The 19,037-nt window shown below is 40.9% G+C and overlaps 1 protein-coding gene across 1 annotated transcript in view; it reads right to left on the reverse strand.

The window, feature by feature from the left end:
* The window catches only part of CACNA2D3 (calcium voltage-gated channel auxiliary subunit alpha2delta 3), an 804,577-nt gene that overhangs the window by 177,987 nt on the left and 607,553 nt on the right, over window positions 1–19,037 (reverse strand). Inside the window, exons 20-24 of the mRNA XM_074199069.1 lie at window positions 11,848–11,893; window positions 11,592–11,689; window positions 8,489–8,582; window positions 6,257–6,352; window positions 467–588 (exon numbers count right to left, since the gene is read on the reverse strand). Coding sequence (XP_074055170.1) covers window positions 467–588; window positions 6,257–6,352; window positions 8,489–8,582; window positions 11,592–11,689; window positions 11,848–11,893 — 456 coding nt within the window. The remainder of the gene's footprint in view (window positions 1–466; window positions 589–6,256; window positions 6,353–8,488; window positions 8,583–11,591; window positions 11,690–11,847; window positions 11,894–19,037) is intronic.

The following is a 19,037-nucleotide window of genomic DNA, read 5'->3' on the forward strand; positions in this document are numbered from 1 at the left end:
CACATTCCTGATGTCCTGGTCCTCTTCCAGAATGAAGAACCAACAAGAACTCTTACATCCCTTGGAATGAGTTGACCCTCTTCTAGGAGGAGGGAGCAAAACTGGATACCTAACTTTGTTCTCCACTTATACGAGCAGACCTATTGTTGATGTTCCTGCTGTAAATTGAAGCCATTATGGATGCTGATCCTTTTTTTTTTATTTAGCTTTTCTCAGCAAAAGGAGAGTATTGTCTTCCAAATTCATATGGTCCCAGGGTAGGAAGGCCCTCTCTAGTTACACAAAAGTCTTGGGCCAAATAATTGCTTTGTTTGGGATACCGAGACTCTGAAGCATGGTTACTAATTAAACAATAGCTAAACATTTCTTGGTTAATGCCTAATAACAGAGTTTCTATTATGAATCATTTCAACTCAGTCTTGTGCTTTGCATGGGTGAAAATTTAAAACATAACAGCAATACAGACCAACACTGAAAGGGATGGAGTAGACAAAGCTGCCAGGGATCTGTTCAGCTGCTCTTCGGTACCAGAGAGGGAAATGATCAGCATTGAAAATATTCTCCTTATCTCCAGCTTTCAAGAAGTCTCTTGAAAGAGAAAGAAAAACAAACATAAAAACATTGATCATTTTAGAGAGGAGTCCCTTCCATTCATTGAGATCCCTCTCCCTTGGAGAGACACATCCATCTAATACCAGCTCCCCAAATATATTGTTTGGCTGTGGAAAGGATTGAGAGTCTGTGCGACAATGGATAGAGCTGAGCTAGGATTGGGGAAGACCTGGGTTCAAGTCCATCCAACACATATCACAGGGTGTACCAGCCTAGTGTCTTAATCTCTCAGTGTCCCTAGATGATTCTTTTCAGACTGAGATGCTGAGTATTAGTAGTAGGGTAAGTTTCCAATTTTTTTTCCAACCCCATGTCCTATTCTAAACCAGAAAAAAAAAATCACATCTTCAATAGGTGCATTGAAAAAGCTGGAGAAACTGAGTTTAGAGATGAATTAAGTCCAAATTGTCTAAGAGTCTTTTAGTCATAAACTATTAGGTTATAATCTGAGAGGCAAAGTTTTGTTTTTGTCTTTCTTCATATGTACATCATTCAGGAGAGTGCCTTTTATTTTTATTGTTTGTTTTTCCTCCTAAATATTTGGGGGGGGGATAATTCTGTTTGACTCTATAGATTATCCATCAGAACAATTGAGAGAAGTTTGAAAGAGGAGAATGTGGGATTAATTTTAGGAGGCAGAGGGATGAACATCTAAACCATTAGAGCTGTCCAAAATCTGAATCTGCTGCTTGGAAAGGAAGAAGTTTGATTTTCATCATCAACCTTCTAAACAAGGCTTGGTGACTCTTTTTCCAGTATTCCCCCATTAGAATGGGAATCTCTTGTCTTTCTTTGAAAACTCAACACTAAGCACATAACAGGTGCTCAATAAATCCTCATAAACTGACTGAATGAAGCATGGGTTGGATGGAAAGCTCCTGGGGTCCCTTCCAGCTTGTAGTCCTCAGGTCTATTTTATCAGATAGATAAACAGGAGACCAGAGTGCAGGGCATCCCAGCTAACCTCCAGTCAACTCCAACATTTCCATTTTACATGTATTTCCCCAAATAATCTAGGGTAGCTAGATGGTACAGTGAATAGAGCACTAGGCCATTGATCATGACTTCAAATCTGGCCTCGGACAAGTCACCTAACCCTGTTTGCTTCAGTTCTTCATTTGTAGAATGAACTGGAGAAAGAAAAGATAGATCACTCCTGGATCTCTGTCAATAAAAGCCCAAATAGGGTCACAGAGAGTCGGGTACAACTGAAAAATGACAACAAAAAACATTTAAATGGTATTTACTAGCACTATGCTAAGCACTTTACAGTGATTTCATTTTATCCTCAAAATAACCTTGAGAGTTAGATGTTATTATCCTTGGATGACAGATAAGGACAATAAGAAAAACAGAAATTAAATATCTGAGGTCAAATTCAAACTCAGGTCTACCTGACCATAATCTTTTCATTGTACCATCTCAGTAATTGCCTATCACTTGGTCCTTCTGGCTTTATTTCCCTAGATGTAAAAAAACGGAGCTCACAATACCTCCAGTCCTTCTAAGCAACAATGCCCACTTCCTTGAGTGTGTACAAAGAGAGTTCTGATTTATCATGTTCATAACTAGTGAGCAATTTGAACTATGTGGTCTTGAGGATGAAAAAGTTCTGAAGGGCAATGGACAGGAATTGTTTTTAAAGTCGGAAAAGATTCTCCCCAACTTCCTTCCAACCTGTCCCATGTATCAAACTTGGTTTCCTCTAGTTGGTGACTGAGCCCAGTAGGAACTTTCACATAATAACATTGGAACTTGTGGAATTCATTATGATTTCACTAGAGACTTTCAACTAGCGTACGTATCCCTAACAGCTCCATAGTCAGCTCATTGTTCATTCCAGAGTTTCCCCAGAGCATGCTCCAAAGTGGATCATTTAGAAAGAAGAGAAGCACAGTTTCCCATCCCCATCCCTGAGGATAAAGCATCTTTAATCCTGTGAATAACTTTTAAACCAAATGAACATCCACATTCCATTTGTGTTTGGCAAAATGGCACCTCTCCTTTCAAGAGAGCAATTCTAAAATCTCAGGACTTCAGAATAGCAAAGAACTTTGGCAAAATCCAGTTTAATATTCAGACTGGCAGTGTCTTCTGAACAAGAATTGCCTTTTGCCTTTCTTTGTATCCCCAGTACTTAGCACAAGGCCTGGCTTAAAGTGGTACTTCATAAAAATGTTAAAGATTAATTATAATATACCTGGTAAGTGGTCATTTAGCCATGCCTTCCTTGGACAGGTATAAAAATTAAGAGCTTCTTCCTAATCTCCAGGATAGATTTGACTCATTGTAACTGGGTTTTTGCCCCTTGGGGCTAAATGAAACAAGTCCAATCCTTCCAGATAACACTATGGACTTGAAAACACCATTATCTTTTCCCTTCAAGGACAAAGATGGAGGTGGGGTTGATATGGCCTTGTTTTTTAGAAGAACTAGAAGTCCAGACGTTAGAGTTACGATCTCCTTTAGAAATCTAGAGAAATAAACTCTAAAGAAAGTTCTTGACATTTGTGAAACGTAGAGTGCTGGAGTCAAGAAAGTCAGTGGAAATATTCTGAACTCTGATCTGGTGTTTAAGCACCCAGGAATAGAAACAAAGCATCTCAGAAGCTAAAGAAAGCTTCAGGACCATCATATCATCATTAAGCCTTCTCATAACCGGTCATCTAAGTCAATAAATCTTTATTAAGACTCTTCTTTGTGTCAGACACTGTAAAGTGTTAGGAATCAAAAAAAAAAGACAAAAGATAATCCTGCTCTCAAGGAGGAAGACTATAAGCAAACAGGTAGATCCAAATAAGATAAAGATGATGCTAACATCAACTTTCTTAAAACTGGTCCTCCTGGGCATGGACCAAGGGTCCTCCTCCAGCCTAGCTGCTCTTCTCTAGAGGGGCACTCTCCAACTCACTGATGTTGATCCTAAAATGCAATGTCCAAAATTGAATGGCATATTCCAGATTTGGTCTGACTGGTCTTGAGTGCAGCCAGCCCATCCTTCCCTTCATTCCAGAGGTTAGACCTTTCCTTATGTAGTCCAAGGGCACAGTGCAGCTTTTCCTGCCCTATCCTACAACTAAATTGATTGAGCTGGAGATAAGCATATTCATAGCTTTAGGATCACTTCCATGCACCATGACCTTCATCTGATTACCTCAGTAAGTGACTCATAATAGATATAGGGGCTCAGTTGGTCTGCAGAGAACACCCAGGAGTCAGGGCCAGGCTGGGGGAATAGGTTGGTATTGGGACTAGGCAGGGCCCAATCTGTGTACCAGAGTTGAAGCTGCTGCCCCTTTCCCTAAGAGACACCCAATCTGTCTCCCTGCTATGCAGGGGGAGGACTGGGCCTGCTGCAAGTCAAAGAAGGCCAGATTGAGTTTTGATTTTCAAACATCAACAGGCTTTAGATTATGAGCCTTGGGAGGGCAAGAATTCCACAGCAGGACTGCAGAGCAGCTGCCAGGCCTGGAGCTATTTGTTTTGAGATGGGCTCAGGGAAAAAAAAAGATGTGGAAGTTTTCTTTCTGTTCTGCCTCTAATTCAGATATCTCCCTGGTTCTGCAATAGCTTCCCAAGATAGGAGATGAGATCCAAGAGGCCAGTGAGACCCTAAAGCTTTCCTAGGACAGAGAGAGATGATGGGGGATACTTGGGGCAGGTGAAATTTCACAAGGGCTCTGAGAAGTGATCAATTAAAAAAATGAAAACCCAGTTTATGCAATATTAATTTCTAAGAACACACCCTTTTCAGTTTATTGAATTTCTTATAGCATCCTTGACAGAACACAAAATGATCTTCACCTCCATCTTACAGATGACGAAATTGAGTCTCTGAGACTTTCAGTGTCTTACCCTGGGTAGTATAATAACTTTGTCCATAGTTTCATCATGTCTAACAAGGGGAAATAACATCTACACTGCCTCCTTCAGCATGCTCAAATGAGATGTTCATTGTAAATTGCTTTATGTAGGAATGCTAACTCTTATTTAAGGCCAATGATTATCAGATTAACTTATCCAGTCCTACACTCTCCTGACCTTCAGCCTTGGAACTCTGACTGCTAGTGGACACCTCAAAATGGCTGTCCTTAATGTGTCTAAAGACACATTATCTTTCCTCTTTCTAAACCCCCACCCAGCCCCTCTATCAGTTCCAGTGGTTCCCCATCACCTCCAGGAGCAAATAAAAAATCCTCTACTGTGTGTTCGGGGTTCTGTAAAACCTAGTCCCCTCTTGCCTTTCCGGTTTTCTTACACTTTACTCCCCTCTACAGAGACAAAGACCTGTGACATTGGTCTCTTTGTCCTTCCTTCACAGAATTCTCCATACCCAGATTTTGAATCTTTTCATTAACTAAGCCCCATGTCTGGCATGTTCTCCCTCCTCATCTCTACCTCCTGGTTTTCTTCACATTCCAGTTAAAATCCAGCTTTCTACTCAGAGAACCTCTCTCAATCTCTCCTTAGAATAGTGAAGTCCCATTGGCACTATGCCCAATTTAATCATTTACACACACACACACACACACACACACACATATATATATATGTATATGCCTGGATCTATATCTATATCTATAAATAGTCTATGTTATAGTCTATATATGGAGAGAGAGAGATACACACAGAGATAGGGAAATAGAGAGACAGAGACAAAATCCAAATAGGCAGTCACAAGGCTGTTTGTATATTATCTCCCCCCTTCAGACTGTGAGCTCCTTAAGGTCAGGGTCTTTCTAGGGCTTCCTCTGTGTCACTGTCCCTCAGATCAATGTCATTCCCAGATGAAAGCTTATTGACTTGACCAGGCCTCCTCTGTCAGACCCTACACCTTGATACATAAGATGAAAGTGGGAAAAGATGACATCCCTCAGCTGCAGCCAGGGAGCACTCGCCTCCTGGCCAGGTGACCTGCCTGCTTCTCCCCATAGCCAGTCCTCAGTGTTTGTGTACAAGCTGGTTCACCTGCTGACTTCCCATCCCTAGAACTTCAGGTCATGTCCCTTCCTGGTTCCCCCATTTCTAGCACACTTAGTGTGATAATTTGCTTTGTCCCTCCTTTCTTTCCCTCCTTCTTCCCTCCCTCCCTCCCTCTCCTTCCTTCCTCCTTTCCTTCCTTCCTTCCTTCCTTTCTCTCGCATTCTTCCCTCTTTTCTTTATTTCTTCCTTCCTTTCTTTTTCCCATTCTTCTTTCCCTTCTTTCTTTAATAGCAGTGTGTTAAGGCAGAATGTAACTGCTAAGGTAGAACAGGAGGTATATCTGATTTTATTTCTGCTTCTGCTGGGCCTAATGAAGTGAGCATCATTTAAGAGAATTATAGTAGTAAACCACAGGTCCATTTAGAATTACAAGGGTCCTCATGGAACATCTAGTCTAACCCCCTCATTTTACGGAGAGGAAACTGAGTCCAAGTATGTTTCAATGACTTGACCAAAGTATTCCCAGGATGTAAGTACAAGAATTGGAATTGGCAGAATTGCAACTGGCTTCTCTGGTTCTAGATTCTCTGTTCTCTCTGTTCTCTCTGTTCTTCTGAAAAAGGCTTATTGAATTGAATCAAAACCCAGTCCTCCTCCCCAACCCCCTAGCCACCTTGAGTGACCTTCTCCTGCTCCCACCTGCCTCTTCAGAAGGACTTACTGATTTGTGAGCTGTTCAGCCCCCACAAACAGGTTGATCCTGGAAAGGCCAGTCCGGGTTCCAAGGAAGGCAACCTCAACGCCCTTGTCAGAGTTCCTGAAAAAGAGCAGTCCAGTCAGCCAGCTAATGTTTGCAGACAATAAACAGATAATGGCTCTTTTATTAGTCTAAGCTAGTTTTATGCAATAACATGTTTGAAGCAGGGACTGGAAACGGAGTTACAAGAGACACATTCATTTTTCATCGAGATAACCATGTAGCCAACCCTGAAGAGGCCCTTCCCCTCCAGAAGCGTTTCCCGGGTGATCCACCGATAGGCATCGCGGGGGAGCTTCAGGCTAATGAGAGTGGCATGTGAAAATGCCCCCCTCTGCAACAGCAGAAGGAAACTAGGCAGCCTTGCAGCCAAAAGCACTAACAGTTTCTTTGGGGGTTCTGGCCATGGAGGCCAAGCCTGCATCTTCTCCAAAGAATGATGGATGCCTTCAGAAAAAAGCAGTCATTCTCCAGGCCAGCCCCTGAACTCTCCCCATGAGGGCTTGGACGAGGTTATACAACTTCTTTGTGGGGGGAAGCCACTGGGGACATTGGGAAGAGGAGAAAGCTCACAGATGAGGGGCTGCCCTGGGAGAGGGAGGAGGCAAGCCAAATCTGATGCCTGCTATGAACTGAAACTGCTTCTGGGACTACATAAGAGCATTCTCCTAAGGGATACAAGTTAAAAAGGGGCCCCAATTGGCAGCTTCTCACTGAGATCGCACTATGGTTCTCCTCAGTCCTTAAACAGTGAAACAATTGAAGATTTAGGGTTGGAAAGCACTTTGGAGGTCACTGAGTGCATACCTATCATTTTATAGAGGAAGAAACTGAGTCACAAAGAGGTAAAGTGATTTCTTCCAGGTTACCCTACTAAAAAGCGACTGTGCCAGTATCTGAACTCAGGTCTTCCTGTTTCCAAGTCCAGTATTCTTTCTATTCTACCACGGATACCAGGTCCAATATGCCTCAAAAAAGGAGCAAAAAGTGACTAGGCAAAGTATAACCTTTACTGACTTTGCCTCAGTTTGCCTTTCTCTACTCATGTGCCCTAAACAAACATGTACCCATGGATAGGGATGCCCATTTATGTATCATGATCCCTGAATCCACAAAGAACAGTCCTGAGACAGTTCACAAATGAAGGTGTTGATGAACACTACAGTACCCAAGGCAAAATCTTTTTTTTTTCCATCAACGATGACGCTCAGCCTTGTTTAAAAATGAAAGTATAAAGGATGTCTTCAGTATGGTAATCATCAACACATGCTTAAGTGATTGAGAAGTTTTATATACTTCATATGGATTTTCATCCAAAAGGAAAGCATTAAAGAAAGACATCAAGTGGGAATAGAAATACTTTATTCAATGGACTCTTGTCTTCCTTGTGGGTATAGACTATAAATGTTTTCTAAGGACTCCAATTATCCAGAATGGGCTGCTTCTAGAGATGGCATCTTACCCCACTTTGGAGATCTTTCTTTAATCAGTGGCTGGATGGCCGTTTGCTGGAGTTTGGAATGTCAGAATGAGGAGTCCTTTACAGTGGAGTAGCTGACTGTGACAGGATTCTGTGATATTCAGTCTGTGTGTATATGTACTATCTAGAGGTGCTCAAGAAAATACAAATAATTCTTCCTCTCCCCTCATTATTCTTACATAATAGCTTAAATACTATTCCAATTGTAAAAGGAGGCTAAAAAGGGACAAAAAGAAAGGAGAAAGGAAGAAAAATGAGTGAATGTAGGAAGAAACTCATAGGAGAAGATAACCTGAGAAAGGTCTCTGACTTCACTAGGATGCTGGCATATCCTATTTATACTTTAATTTAAACAATACTCTGAATCTAATTTCTTTCTTTCCAGGCAAATGTTGTCTCACTTGTCTTCCAGTTTTTCACTTCTTTGTGAACACATAGCTATGTAAAGAAAGCCCCTGCTTTCTTTGTGTTGGAAGTATCCCCATATCTTCACATCTCAGACTTCATGGAATATAGGCGTCCCTCTCTTCACTTACAGGGAGTTAATGTACAACTCTAGGGCCTTTGCTACAGTCCCCTGGGGTTTGGAAATATGGAGGGAAATTGGAGTAATGGAACATCAGACTTTTGGACCCAGTTAGTTCCTTAAAAATGTGAAGGAATTTCCAATTCTTTTAAGAGAATTTCCAAAAGAGTAGATGCATGTGACCACTTACTCCGATTTGTTGAGTGCAAGGCTGGTCCAGTAGGCTTCAATGGGGGCACTCACTACAGCATCAAAAAGGACTTCTTGTATTAATTCTTTGTCACCTATTGGGACATGAAACAAGGAATGATTCTCAGAGAGATGCAACTCATAAGCACAAAGGTCACAAAGCGTAATATCATCTGGGCCCCACATTGGATGAATTAAAGGAGATGTTATCCAATCCCCAACTTGGTCAGGGATAGATTTCATGAACTACAGTCAAATAAAATTGAGAGACAGGGTAGATTTGAATCTGCCTTTCCCTTAAAGATATCAGCAAGGGTAAGTTACTGTGATCGGGAAAGTAGGGATCCCAACTGCTGCCAACAGCTCCAAGGGGGCATCCACTTCTCTCCCTCTCCAGGGGAGTCTGTATAAACAGTAAACAAAATCAGAGAGAGCCTGGGCTCCTTTATGTCTGAGTAGGTTTATTATTATATTGTGTCTGTAGTGAGGATGCAAAGAGAAGCAAATGGGATCGTATGTGGCATCTGGATATGGAACTGACTTTCACTGGGTCTCCAAGCAAAGATATGCATCAGACTGGGCTGTGAGAAGCTTGAGGTCTCTGCCGATGGGACCCCAGAAGAGAGATCAAACTAGAGCATGAGGGGGTGACTAGGTGGTGCAGTGGATAGAGCACCAGCCCTGGAGTCAGGAGTACCTAAGTTGAAATCCAGCCTCAGATACTTAATAATTACCTAGCTGTGTGGCCTTGGGCAAGCCACTTAAGCCCACTGCCTTGCAAAAAAAAACCTAAAAAAAAACCTGGAGCATGAAAGAGGGGCTGAAAATGGTGCCCAGGATCTTGCCTCTTCTCATGGACATGACCCTTTAGAGTCTAAGGCAATATGGCATGACATGTGAACCTAGAGATGGGTTACTGAGCCCTAGGAGAAATGGTTTGTGGCAACAGAAACATCAGAGAATAGGAAAAAAATCACAATGTAGAGTCTTTGGTGAAGAAAATCATGACTTTGCTGTTTTGCCTGAGACAAGTCTGTTCTTTCCCCCAGGCTTCTGTTTCTCAATGAAAAATGAAGAGGTTGAACCAAATACCCTTTTGATTCCTACCAGTCTTCTGATTATTCTAAATCTCTTCTCAGTTCTCCCTTTTTTCATCTCAGTAACTTCTCTCCCAATCTATTTCCAGGCACCTGGGTCTCTCTTAGGAAGTTCTGACTCCTTTCCTCCACCCTCCACAAATCCTGCACTTGTCTCCACAAAGAACCACCCTGAGATAAGTCCCAAATGAAGCTACTGTTGGACAGTCCAGTCACAAGAGCAAAATCTTTCCTTTTTAGGAACAAATTGCCCTGCTCTTCTCTGCTTGCCCGCTCACCCCCTCTTCAAGATGAGGAGAAAAAGTAGCAAGGAAGGCCGTTCCCATCACTGATTGATAAGTTCTATTTCTGAGTCTGCTCCTAAAGAGATGATGGCTCAGGGGAAGGCTGCTTAAAACCATAGAAATTAGCAATGGAGAAATTTATAGCAAACTGACAAGTCGATTTCTAGAGGTAAATTTGGGGACCAAGTTCACACACACACACACACACACACACACACACAAACATTCATGTGTATACATCCATGAATTCCCACATATTTATCTCTAGGAAGACCTGGGTCAATGACCCGCCTCTGTCCCATATTGGCCATCTCACTCTGAACAAGCTACAACCTTGCCAAGTCTCTCTAATACAATTGCACATAACATAGAAGAGTTTCCTCCTCTGGGAGTCCCCTATAGCAATAAAGTCCCATGTCTAGTTCCTATATAAAGGGATTTATATATTATTTGAGTAAAGGAAAAGGAATGAAGGGAAAAAAAGAGGAAGAAGTAAAACATGTCTTTTTTTTTTCAGAGAGAGGTCATGATATAATGTGTCCTATGGGAAAGTAAATCCAATTGAGAGAAAGAACTTTGAAAGTTTAGTCCTGACTCTGCCAACAATGACCTCTGTGACCCTGAGAGGGCATACCACATTGGTATTTGTCAAAGACAAGAGCAAGACTAGATACTCCAAATAGATACTCTGATTCTTTACTAGCAACCTAGGCAACAGGGTTATAGGGACAACATCCAAATCTTGGGAGGTGAGTTCACTTTAACAAACCTTTTCATATAGCTGCTCAGAAAGCTACATAGGTCCCGTCCCTCCTTGGTTCTCTCCTAGAACTTTGTGCCCTTCCTTTCTTTCTAACTGACTCACCATACCCTCTCTTCTAGTCCAATAGTTATTTTTGCCCTGTCTTATCTTCCCTGTTCAACTGTAAGTTTCTTTAATGACCATAGAGTCACAGAAGAATATATTTAAAACTGGTAAAAAATTAGATCTCATTCAGTCCCATTGTTTTGCAGATGAGGAAGCTGAGACCCAGAGAGAAGAAGTGACTTGCCTAAGGTGATAAGAGATAGTAAGGAGCAAAATTGGAATTTAAATCAAGTGTTCTGATTCCAAGTTCAGGGTTTCCCCCTCCCTCTATTGCTTTATGCTAGAGACTGGGACTGGATCTCACACTCTTCCTTAAAGAAGACTTGAAGAATCTAAGTTTGCTATCACAGGGAACTCTCAGCTTTGCCAGCTTGGTTTTCAGGTGTTAGATAGATGGTCTATCTCTGGACAGGTCCTCCAGAAGAACAACCCTGCTTTAAGCCTTTGAGATCCAAGAGCCTTCATCACACATGATGTTTCAGGTTAATGGAACGCCTACATAGTTATTAACCAATGTCTATGTGATTTAGTTGGAAAAACGTGTTGGAATCCAAGGGTTAAGTGAAATTCTTTAATTATTTTAGGATTTCAAAGATCCACACTGCCTCTTCCTCCCATTCCAATTCCTGGGGAAAAAAAATGAGTTTGGCTGTATTTCACATGACTGTTTCTGCCAGAGCAAAAGTTGTCTGGAAATGATGACTTGAAATATAGTCTTCGGTTTCCTCAGTCATTGAATTTTAGAATCAATCCCATTCCCCTTTGGAAAGGGGAAGGATATGTCCCTTCTCTGCCCCCCTCCCCTCCCCTCCCCCCCACTAAGCCTACACCATATAAGTTGGAAAATAGACTTACACTGAAGTAGTGGCTCTTTTCCTTTGAGGTAGAGCTTAATAGCATCTAATTGGGACAGCTGTCGGTGTTCAGGCTGTAGGTCTGTGTTGCAATAAGACCTGAGGACATGACATGGCCAAAAACATGAGCATGTAAATATTTATCAGTCTCTTCCCTCTGTACCTTTGAACTTGGAGAACTGGGCACAGGGAGTACAAACAGCAAGAAACCAAAACGGGGGAACAAATACCACATTTATGGACTGTTTAAATCTTACCATTCATCTGCCAAGGACACGTCAGGGTGTTCTAAGTCATGAAGGCCTGGAAGAGGAGGAAAATGGGTTAATTAGTACAAACTGACAGTGAGAGAGCTATAATTACGATCATTGGAAAGATGATGTGGGTACTCTCTTTGAGGCATTTTTTTGCTGGGGGGAGGGGAGAAGGGTAAGAAGGCAGAGTGGGCTAGTCTATGGAAGGCAGATATCTCTTTGGCCCCTTCAATCAGTCAACAGACATTTATTAAGCCTCTACTACTTTCCAGATACCATGTTAAATAATGCACTTCTGTTAGGTGAAATAATTCTCTTTCCCATGGTTATTGTTATCTTCCCCTTCTTGTCTCCCTGAATATTTTCTACCACTAATAGAAGGCTTGATTAATGTGGTAAAGGTGGGAAATGGCCCCCAGGCACAAAATTGGGGAGGGAATTCCTCTTTCCCTAGAGGAAGCATTCTTTTTCCTCATAAAGAAAGAAGTCCACTCTTCTCTGCTGCCATGCTTGCCTTGTCTTATGGTCATCAGAAGTCACAGCATGGATTGCTTGGAGAGGGGGCTCTTCTCTTTCTAGTCTCTGGTCTATTGCCATTCCTATTTCAACTCTAATTACTACAATTCCAACTTCAGTTAGTTAGTTATTCCCAAGAATCTGAGCTCAGAGAGGAGAAGGAAGCCTGCAGCCTGGTGGATGGGGAAAGCCTGACACTAGACCTTGAGTTGAGGTGATATGGCATAGGAGATGGGAGGACCAAGATTCAATTCCTGCCAATATGCTAGCATCATGACACTGAGCAAGCCACTTAACTTATCGGAGCCCTGGGAAATTAAGGAAAAAGTTTATAGCAGGAATTTTTACTTATAGCAATGGAGGCAGGGTCCAAACCAGGAGCAGACTACACCGGCTCTGGAAATATTCACTTTCCTTTCTTCCCTAACTTACCTCTTCCCCCCCCCAAAGTGGTTAAGATTAATGTTGCCATAACTGGTTAGGCTACAAAACGGAGTGATGGTTGGATTAAAAAACCACCTTTTCGCAATTTGAGAATGTTGGCAAGGCCTGAGAAACCATCACCAGTAGTTGGGATCGTTCTTATTCACAAACAATAATAGTCTGATTTTATGAAGCACTTAAAGATTTCCGGAGTTGCTTACAGATCAGATCAAACTTGGGCCTCACCACAACCCTGTAAAGTGGTTCATTTCAATCAGCCTTTTACTGTTTGAATAAACTGAGGCTGACAGACATGAAGTGATTTGCCTGGGATCACACAACTAGGAATTGCCTAAGACAGGATTGGAATTCAGATGTTTCAGTGGAGTATGTCACTAAGCATCCTCTTCTAGGAATCATGGTGTTCCAATACTGAAGGTCATGATGTGAATGGGGTCAGGTGAGTCCTGACAAGGTTAAAGAAACAATTTTAAAATGAAAGGTTGGAGGGAATTATGACTATGAAATATTGTAGGTACTTTCATGGCAAGGTTGTGACTGACAAATAGCTAGAGAGAGTCTTTCTGACCTATCACAAAATACCTGTTTGATAGAGGTGCAGTTAACTGGTGAACTGTTTCTTGTCTCCTTCTACCCCCTAAATCTCCTAAATCCATGACCTCTCTATCAGGAAGTAGAGAGCTTGTTTCATCCTGGGACCTCCGTAATCATGGATAGTCTTTGCATTGATCAAAGTTCTTATGAACTTAACAGGATTTTGTCTTTACTTTTTTATTTATTTGGGGGACATAGGTTAAGGGAACTATAAGGACCTCAAGGCTCAACTAATCCAACCTGTACCTGAAAAAATGTCCTCTCTAACAAATCCAAGACATGACACCCCAGACATGGCTTGAAGATTTTCAAAGTGAGGTAAGTGACTAGCTCCTAAGGCAGTTCTTTCTCTTCTTGGATACTCTCAAGTGACATCTTGCTTAACATGATTTCTTTTTGGTGTATATTCATTGCCACTAGTTTTGTTCTCTGGGACCAAAGAGAACAACTCTTTAAATACTTGAAGCTAAGTTATCACATCTGCCTAGGATTTTCCTCAGAAGTTGCTTCTAGGACACATTCCCATTCCTAGAGAGACTTGGAGAGAGTATCTGGTCCAACCTCCTTTCTTCAGTCAGGTGGAAGTCTATTCAGAGAATAAATCTGAAGGAAAGGAACATTGTCATCTTGAGTAACCAAATAGCCAGGATTCTATCACTTGCCTTGATGGATGGAAGCAGTATCTGTTTCTGTCCTTTTTACTGATAAAGCAGTCCTTTCCTATAGTTTTCGTTATTGACTTAACCCCATCTCTTCATTCTAACTTCTCTAGTTTGAGAATGATCACTCAGCATCTTCCTTAAGCCCTTCATGTAAAACATTAAGATCATAGCCCAGTGTTAACAATGAGTCAGCTTTTTTCTAGGCTAAACCTAAACCTTTCTTTGGGGAACTTCTTGTCCAGCCCTTTAATCACCCCTTTCCTGAACCCATTCCAATTTTCCATTGCAATTCTCCGGACATGTGTTGACCAGAAGTGGATGGTATGCTGGAGGGTGATTTCCTAAGGCAGAAGCCCAGAGGATGAATATGTTCTTGGCTTTCCTAAGTCCTCTGCATTTTACTACACACTAGTTGTCATAACAGTGGCTTTGATGTGGCTCTCCATTGGAACTTATAGCTTACATTCTGCTCCCAATGCATACCTTGCTTGTGTGTCTCCAACTGCTCCTATAATCAAGCACAACATTTCCCCTTCTTAGAACCATGGCATGAGAACCCTTGCTCCCTGCATACAGGGGCCAACTTGGACTCATCCAAAAGAAGCTCTTGGAGGTCATGGTTTGAGACATCTCCTTAGTCTTTCTGGTTCTCTACTTGCTCTTCATTCAGTCCCAACTTGTCTGTCTACATCCTGAAGAGTGGAGCCTATGAGACTGGCTGTAGTCTAGAAGCTTCTTATCGATGATTGTCTTGGTATCTCAGTGATTGATACAATGTCTGAAAAGCATCTCAGATACTTAACAATTTAGTTTCCCCTCCAACGGTTCAGATTGCAGCCCATTCTTGCCTTTCCAACCTATGTGGCTATTGTTTGTGTCTTATCATGAGACCTTTCACATTTTCAGCTGTCCTTAGGGTACCGGGGGATCATTCTGGCCATTTGTTTCCCCTCTTTCACTGTTGCTACATCATCATCAGCCCATTGACCCTTTTTGGAAGTGTTCTTTGTTCCTTTTAAAGCGTGAAATTCTTCACTGGTTTCAATAAAAACAGAAAAATGAAATAAATATATGTGTATATACATATGGACATATTATGTTTTATGGATAAGTCTTATTTTTGCAGTATCAATATTTCCTGATAACTTCAACCTTGTGAGAGCTCTTTTGCAACAAAATCCAACAATTAAGTTAATAGTCTCACATGAAGGCACATGCAACATTTCAAAGCCATCATTTCCTCCAACCTCTTTATTTTAAAAATTGTTTCTTTAAGAAAAGAAATCGATTTTCTCTCCATCCCACTCCTAAACAATTAAAAAAGGAAGAAAAGAAAAACAACTGTACTGTAGCGCATAGACATAGTCAAACAAAACTAATTCCCTTAACCACCGTGATCAAAATACATATCTCCTTCTACACCGCCCCCCCCCCCATCTTCTAAATCTATCACCTCTCTTATCAGGAAGTGGGGAGTTTGCTTCATCCTGGGACCTCTGTGATCACGGATAGTCTTTGCATTACTTAACAGATTTTTTTCTTTAATGTATAAATTGCTCTCCTGGTTTTGCTTATTTCTGTGTTCAACTGTTTATCAAAGGCTTACAAATTTTTTGTTCCTTTTCATTTCAATGAAGTTAGATTTTAGATTGTTCTCCTGGTTCTGCTCTCTTCCTTCAGGATGAGTTCATAGAAGTCTTTGAAATTACTTATTACTTTTCACAACATAATGTATTCCAACATATTCATAAATTATAATTTAATAATTCATCCCTCAATTGAGGGGTGTTTCTTTAGGGGGCAGGGGTTTTTTTGTCCACACAAAAAGATATGATATATTTTTATACATATAGGACTTTTTCCTATTGTTTTTTGTCTTTGGGGTATGGGCCTATCGTTTGTACAGTTGGATCAAAGGACGTGTATTATTTATTAGCTTCTTTTGTGTAAACTTCCAAATTGCTTTATAAAACAGTTGAATTCATCCCCTGGTTAACTGAGAGTATATTGATGGGTCTGTGCACTTGGACTTCTTCAACATTTTCCACTTTTTGGGGTCATCTCTGGCATTGGTTATAAGTTTGATCACACCCACCTTTCCTCTGCCCTTCAGAGGATGTTTGTTTTACTTCTTCAGAGACTGTTCTATTCTGTCACTGACATGTTGCAAGACCAATAGAAAGCTGATGTGTTTTTCTTATAAAAATAAGAGGATTTGCTTTCATAAGGAGCCTGGGGTTATATAAAAGATCTTGGCAATTTCATCAAGGCCACAGAGGCCTATCAACTCCATATAAACTCTGGGCTGCTTTCATTCATTGTCCATTGGTCCTGTCAGATTGAGAGACAGACAATAGGTTGAATCTTGTATATACAGTAGGAGACAGCTGAATTTTGAATGTTTGTCCAATTGACTTGAATATTGCTTCATTTTGTTTTCATGTTGAACAGGGTTTGTAGGGAAAACACAGACAACCAGATGGAACATCTGGTCAGAAGAAAATACACACATCATTAAGAGTCCAGAAGAAGGCATTTAATCCAGTTGATGTCAATGTGACCTGGTGGTGTCACTCAGTGCCTCCCAAATGACTCTCGTTTTTTAAATTGATATTCTGCTTTTCAGTTTGAAAATCTTGCTGAAGTCTTGGGCAATAGTGTTCAAGAATCTTGAGTCTTTGACTGGATATGGGATTACCAAGTTTATGTTAAAGCTTTAAAGACTCAGAAACAGGAAGACCAGGTCTCAAGTCCTGACATACACCACGGCTAAGTGGTGCTGGATATGTCTCTAGTATTTACCTAATGCATCATGGACAGTGTGCACTTGATGATGGTTCTCAAATATATTTGTCTAACTGACCTCTAATCTCATGTCTACAATTGCCTTTTAAACATCTTGAACTCAATATGTCCCAAACAACTCAATATATTTCCCTTGAAACCTCACTTTCCAATCTTCCCTATCTCTCTCTCTCTCTCTCTCTCTCTCTCTCTTTCAGTAAGGCAATGGGGTTAAGTGACTTGCCCAAGGTCACACAGCTAAGTAATTATTAGGTGTCTGAAGCCAGATCTGAACTCAGTTTTGCTGGTGTTTTATCTACTCTTCTACCTAGCTGACTCCCTATTTCTCTTGAGAGCAATCTTCATAGGTCCCAAGTTCATAGCTTAGCTTTCCAACTTCTACTTGTCATGATCTCTTATCCCTGTATTAGATATTGTTCTAAAACCTGCTGATTTCATCTCTGTAACATTTCTCAAATATTCTCCCTTCTCGCCTATGACATGGCTGCTACTCTAGGACATGTCTTCATCACTTCATGTCTGGTCTATTTCAGGAGTTATTGATTTCCTGCCTTACATCTCTTCCCATACCAGTGGATTTTCCTAAAGAGCAAGTCCAACTATGTCAACTGTCTAGTCAATAAAATCCAGTGGTTTACTATCATTCCCAGGATCAGATATAAAATCCTGACACAGCCCTCTGCTTAAACAAGATGAACAAGGCAAGCCCCCTCTCTTGGCTCTGGATATTCTCTCTGGTTGCCCTCATGCTGGAACACTCTCCCTTTTCTTCTCTACTTCCTGGCCTCTATAGCTTCTTTAAAATTCTACCAAAACCTCACTTTCTATAGGAACCCTTTATCCCAATGCCTCTTAATTCCAGTGTCTTCCCTCTCTTAATCATTTTCTATTCATCCTTTATAGAGCTTGCTTGTACATATTTATTCACTTATTGACATTAGTTTATAAGTTTCTTGAGGGTAGGAAATGGCTTTTGCCTCTTTTTGTATCCCTAGTACTTTAACACAAAGCCCAATGAAGGTATTTCATCAACGCTTATTGACTTGATGTCTAGGGTTCTTGGGTTTTCCTTCTCATTCCTCATTGAAGCACTTCTTTCCCAAGAGAATGACTTCAGAGTTGAGCTGGGTGGGTCTCATTAATTGAATTTTGTCTATTTTCACCTGTATTTACAGGCATTCCAAAAGCCTGTGCTCCCATATCACATAGAAGACATTGCCTAATGGCAAACCATAACTTCACAGCCATGACCACTGGCTACCCTCTTGATACTTCCTCCCAAAATAACCTTTGTCTGGAATATGCAAAAGACTCTGGAAGGGACTTCTTTTATAAATTAAGAGTCAATAACTATAAGCTTCCTGCCTGAATACTGGATGGGTCAGTCTCTTTAGTCACAGAGAAAGTGAAGAAATGATTCCATCTGTATATGTTCTCATCTTTTCTTATTAAGAACCATAATCTACAGAAATCCAGAATTGGAAGGGACCTCAGAAGTCCCAGATCTGACTTGGTCAAAAACTCATGAGCCATCCCGAGCAAGTGAATTTCTGGTCTAATCCAAAATAGATTCAGTTATGGAGAATTCACTTGCCAATGGGCAACTCACTGAATTTCCTGATGGGCTCTAATTTTCCAGCCATTATTTCTTGATATCAAGCCCCAATATCGATCTCTCTAAATCATCCCATTGCTCTGGATTGTGCTTTCTGGGGCCAACAAATAAGGTTCATAATCTCCAGATACACAAAGATTATTACCAAATGTCAAAAGCATAAGTTTCAGAGGCAGATCTATGTTTATATACAAACTCTGATCCTAACAGGGCAACCTTAGATAGTACTTGAAATTCCTGGGACTCACTTTATTCACCTGTTAAAATTAGGGGATTGGGACTAGCAAATCTCTGAATTCCCTTTCAATACTAAATATATGATCCTAACATTTCTCTAGAATCTTCTATCTCCAGAGTAAATATCATAGCTCTTTTAATTGACATTTCTTTTAAATAATTGTTATGTTTTTGGTTTGGATTCCTTCATCATCCTGATCATAGAATCAAAGACATAGTATCAGAGGTGGGAAAAATCTCTAAGTCATGTAGACACGATTACACTATTAACTTCATGGTCTTCTTTCTGTGCTCCAATATTTTTGATAAGTGGTTTTATC

This window comes from Macrotis lagotis, chromosome 8 (assembly GCF_037893015.1).
Source record: "Macrotis lagotis isolate mMagLag1 chromosome 8, bilby.v1.9.chrom.fasta, whole genome shotgun sequence".
NCBI classification, from domain to species: Eukaryota; Metazoa; Chordata; class Mammalia; order Peramelemorphia; family Peramelidae; genus Macrotis; species Macrotis lagotis.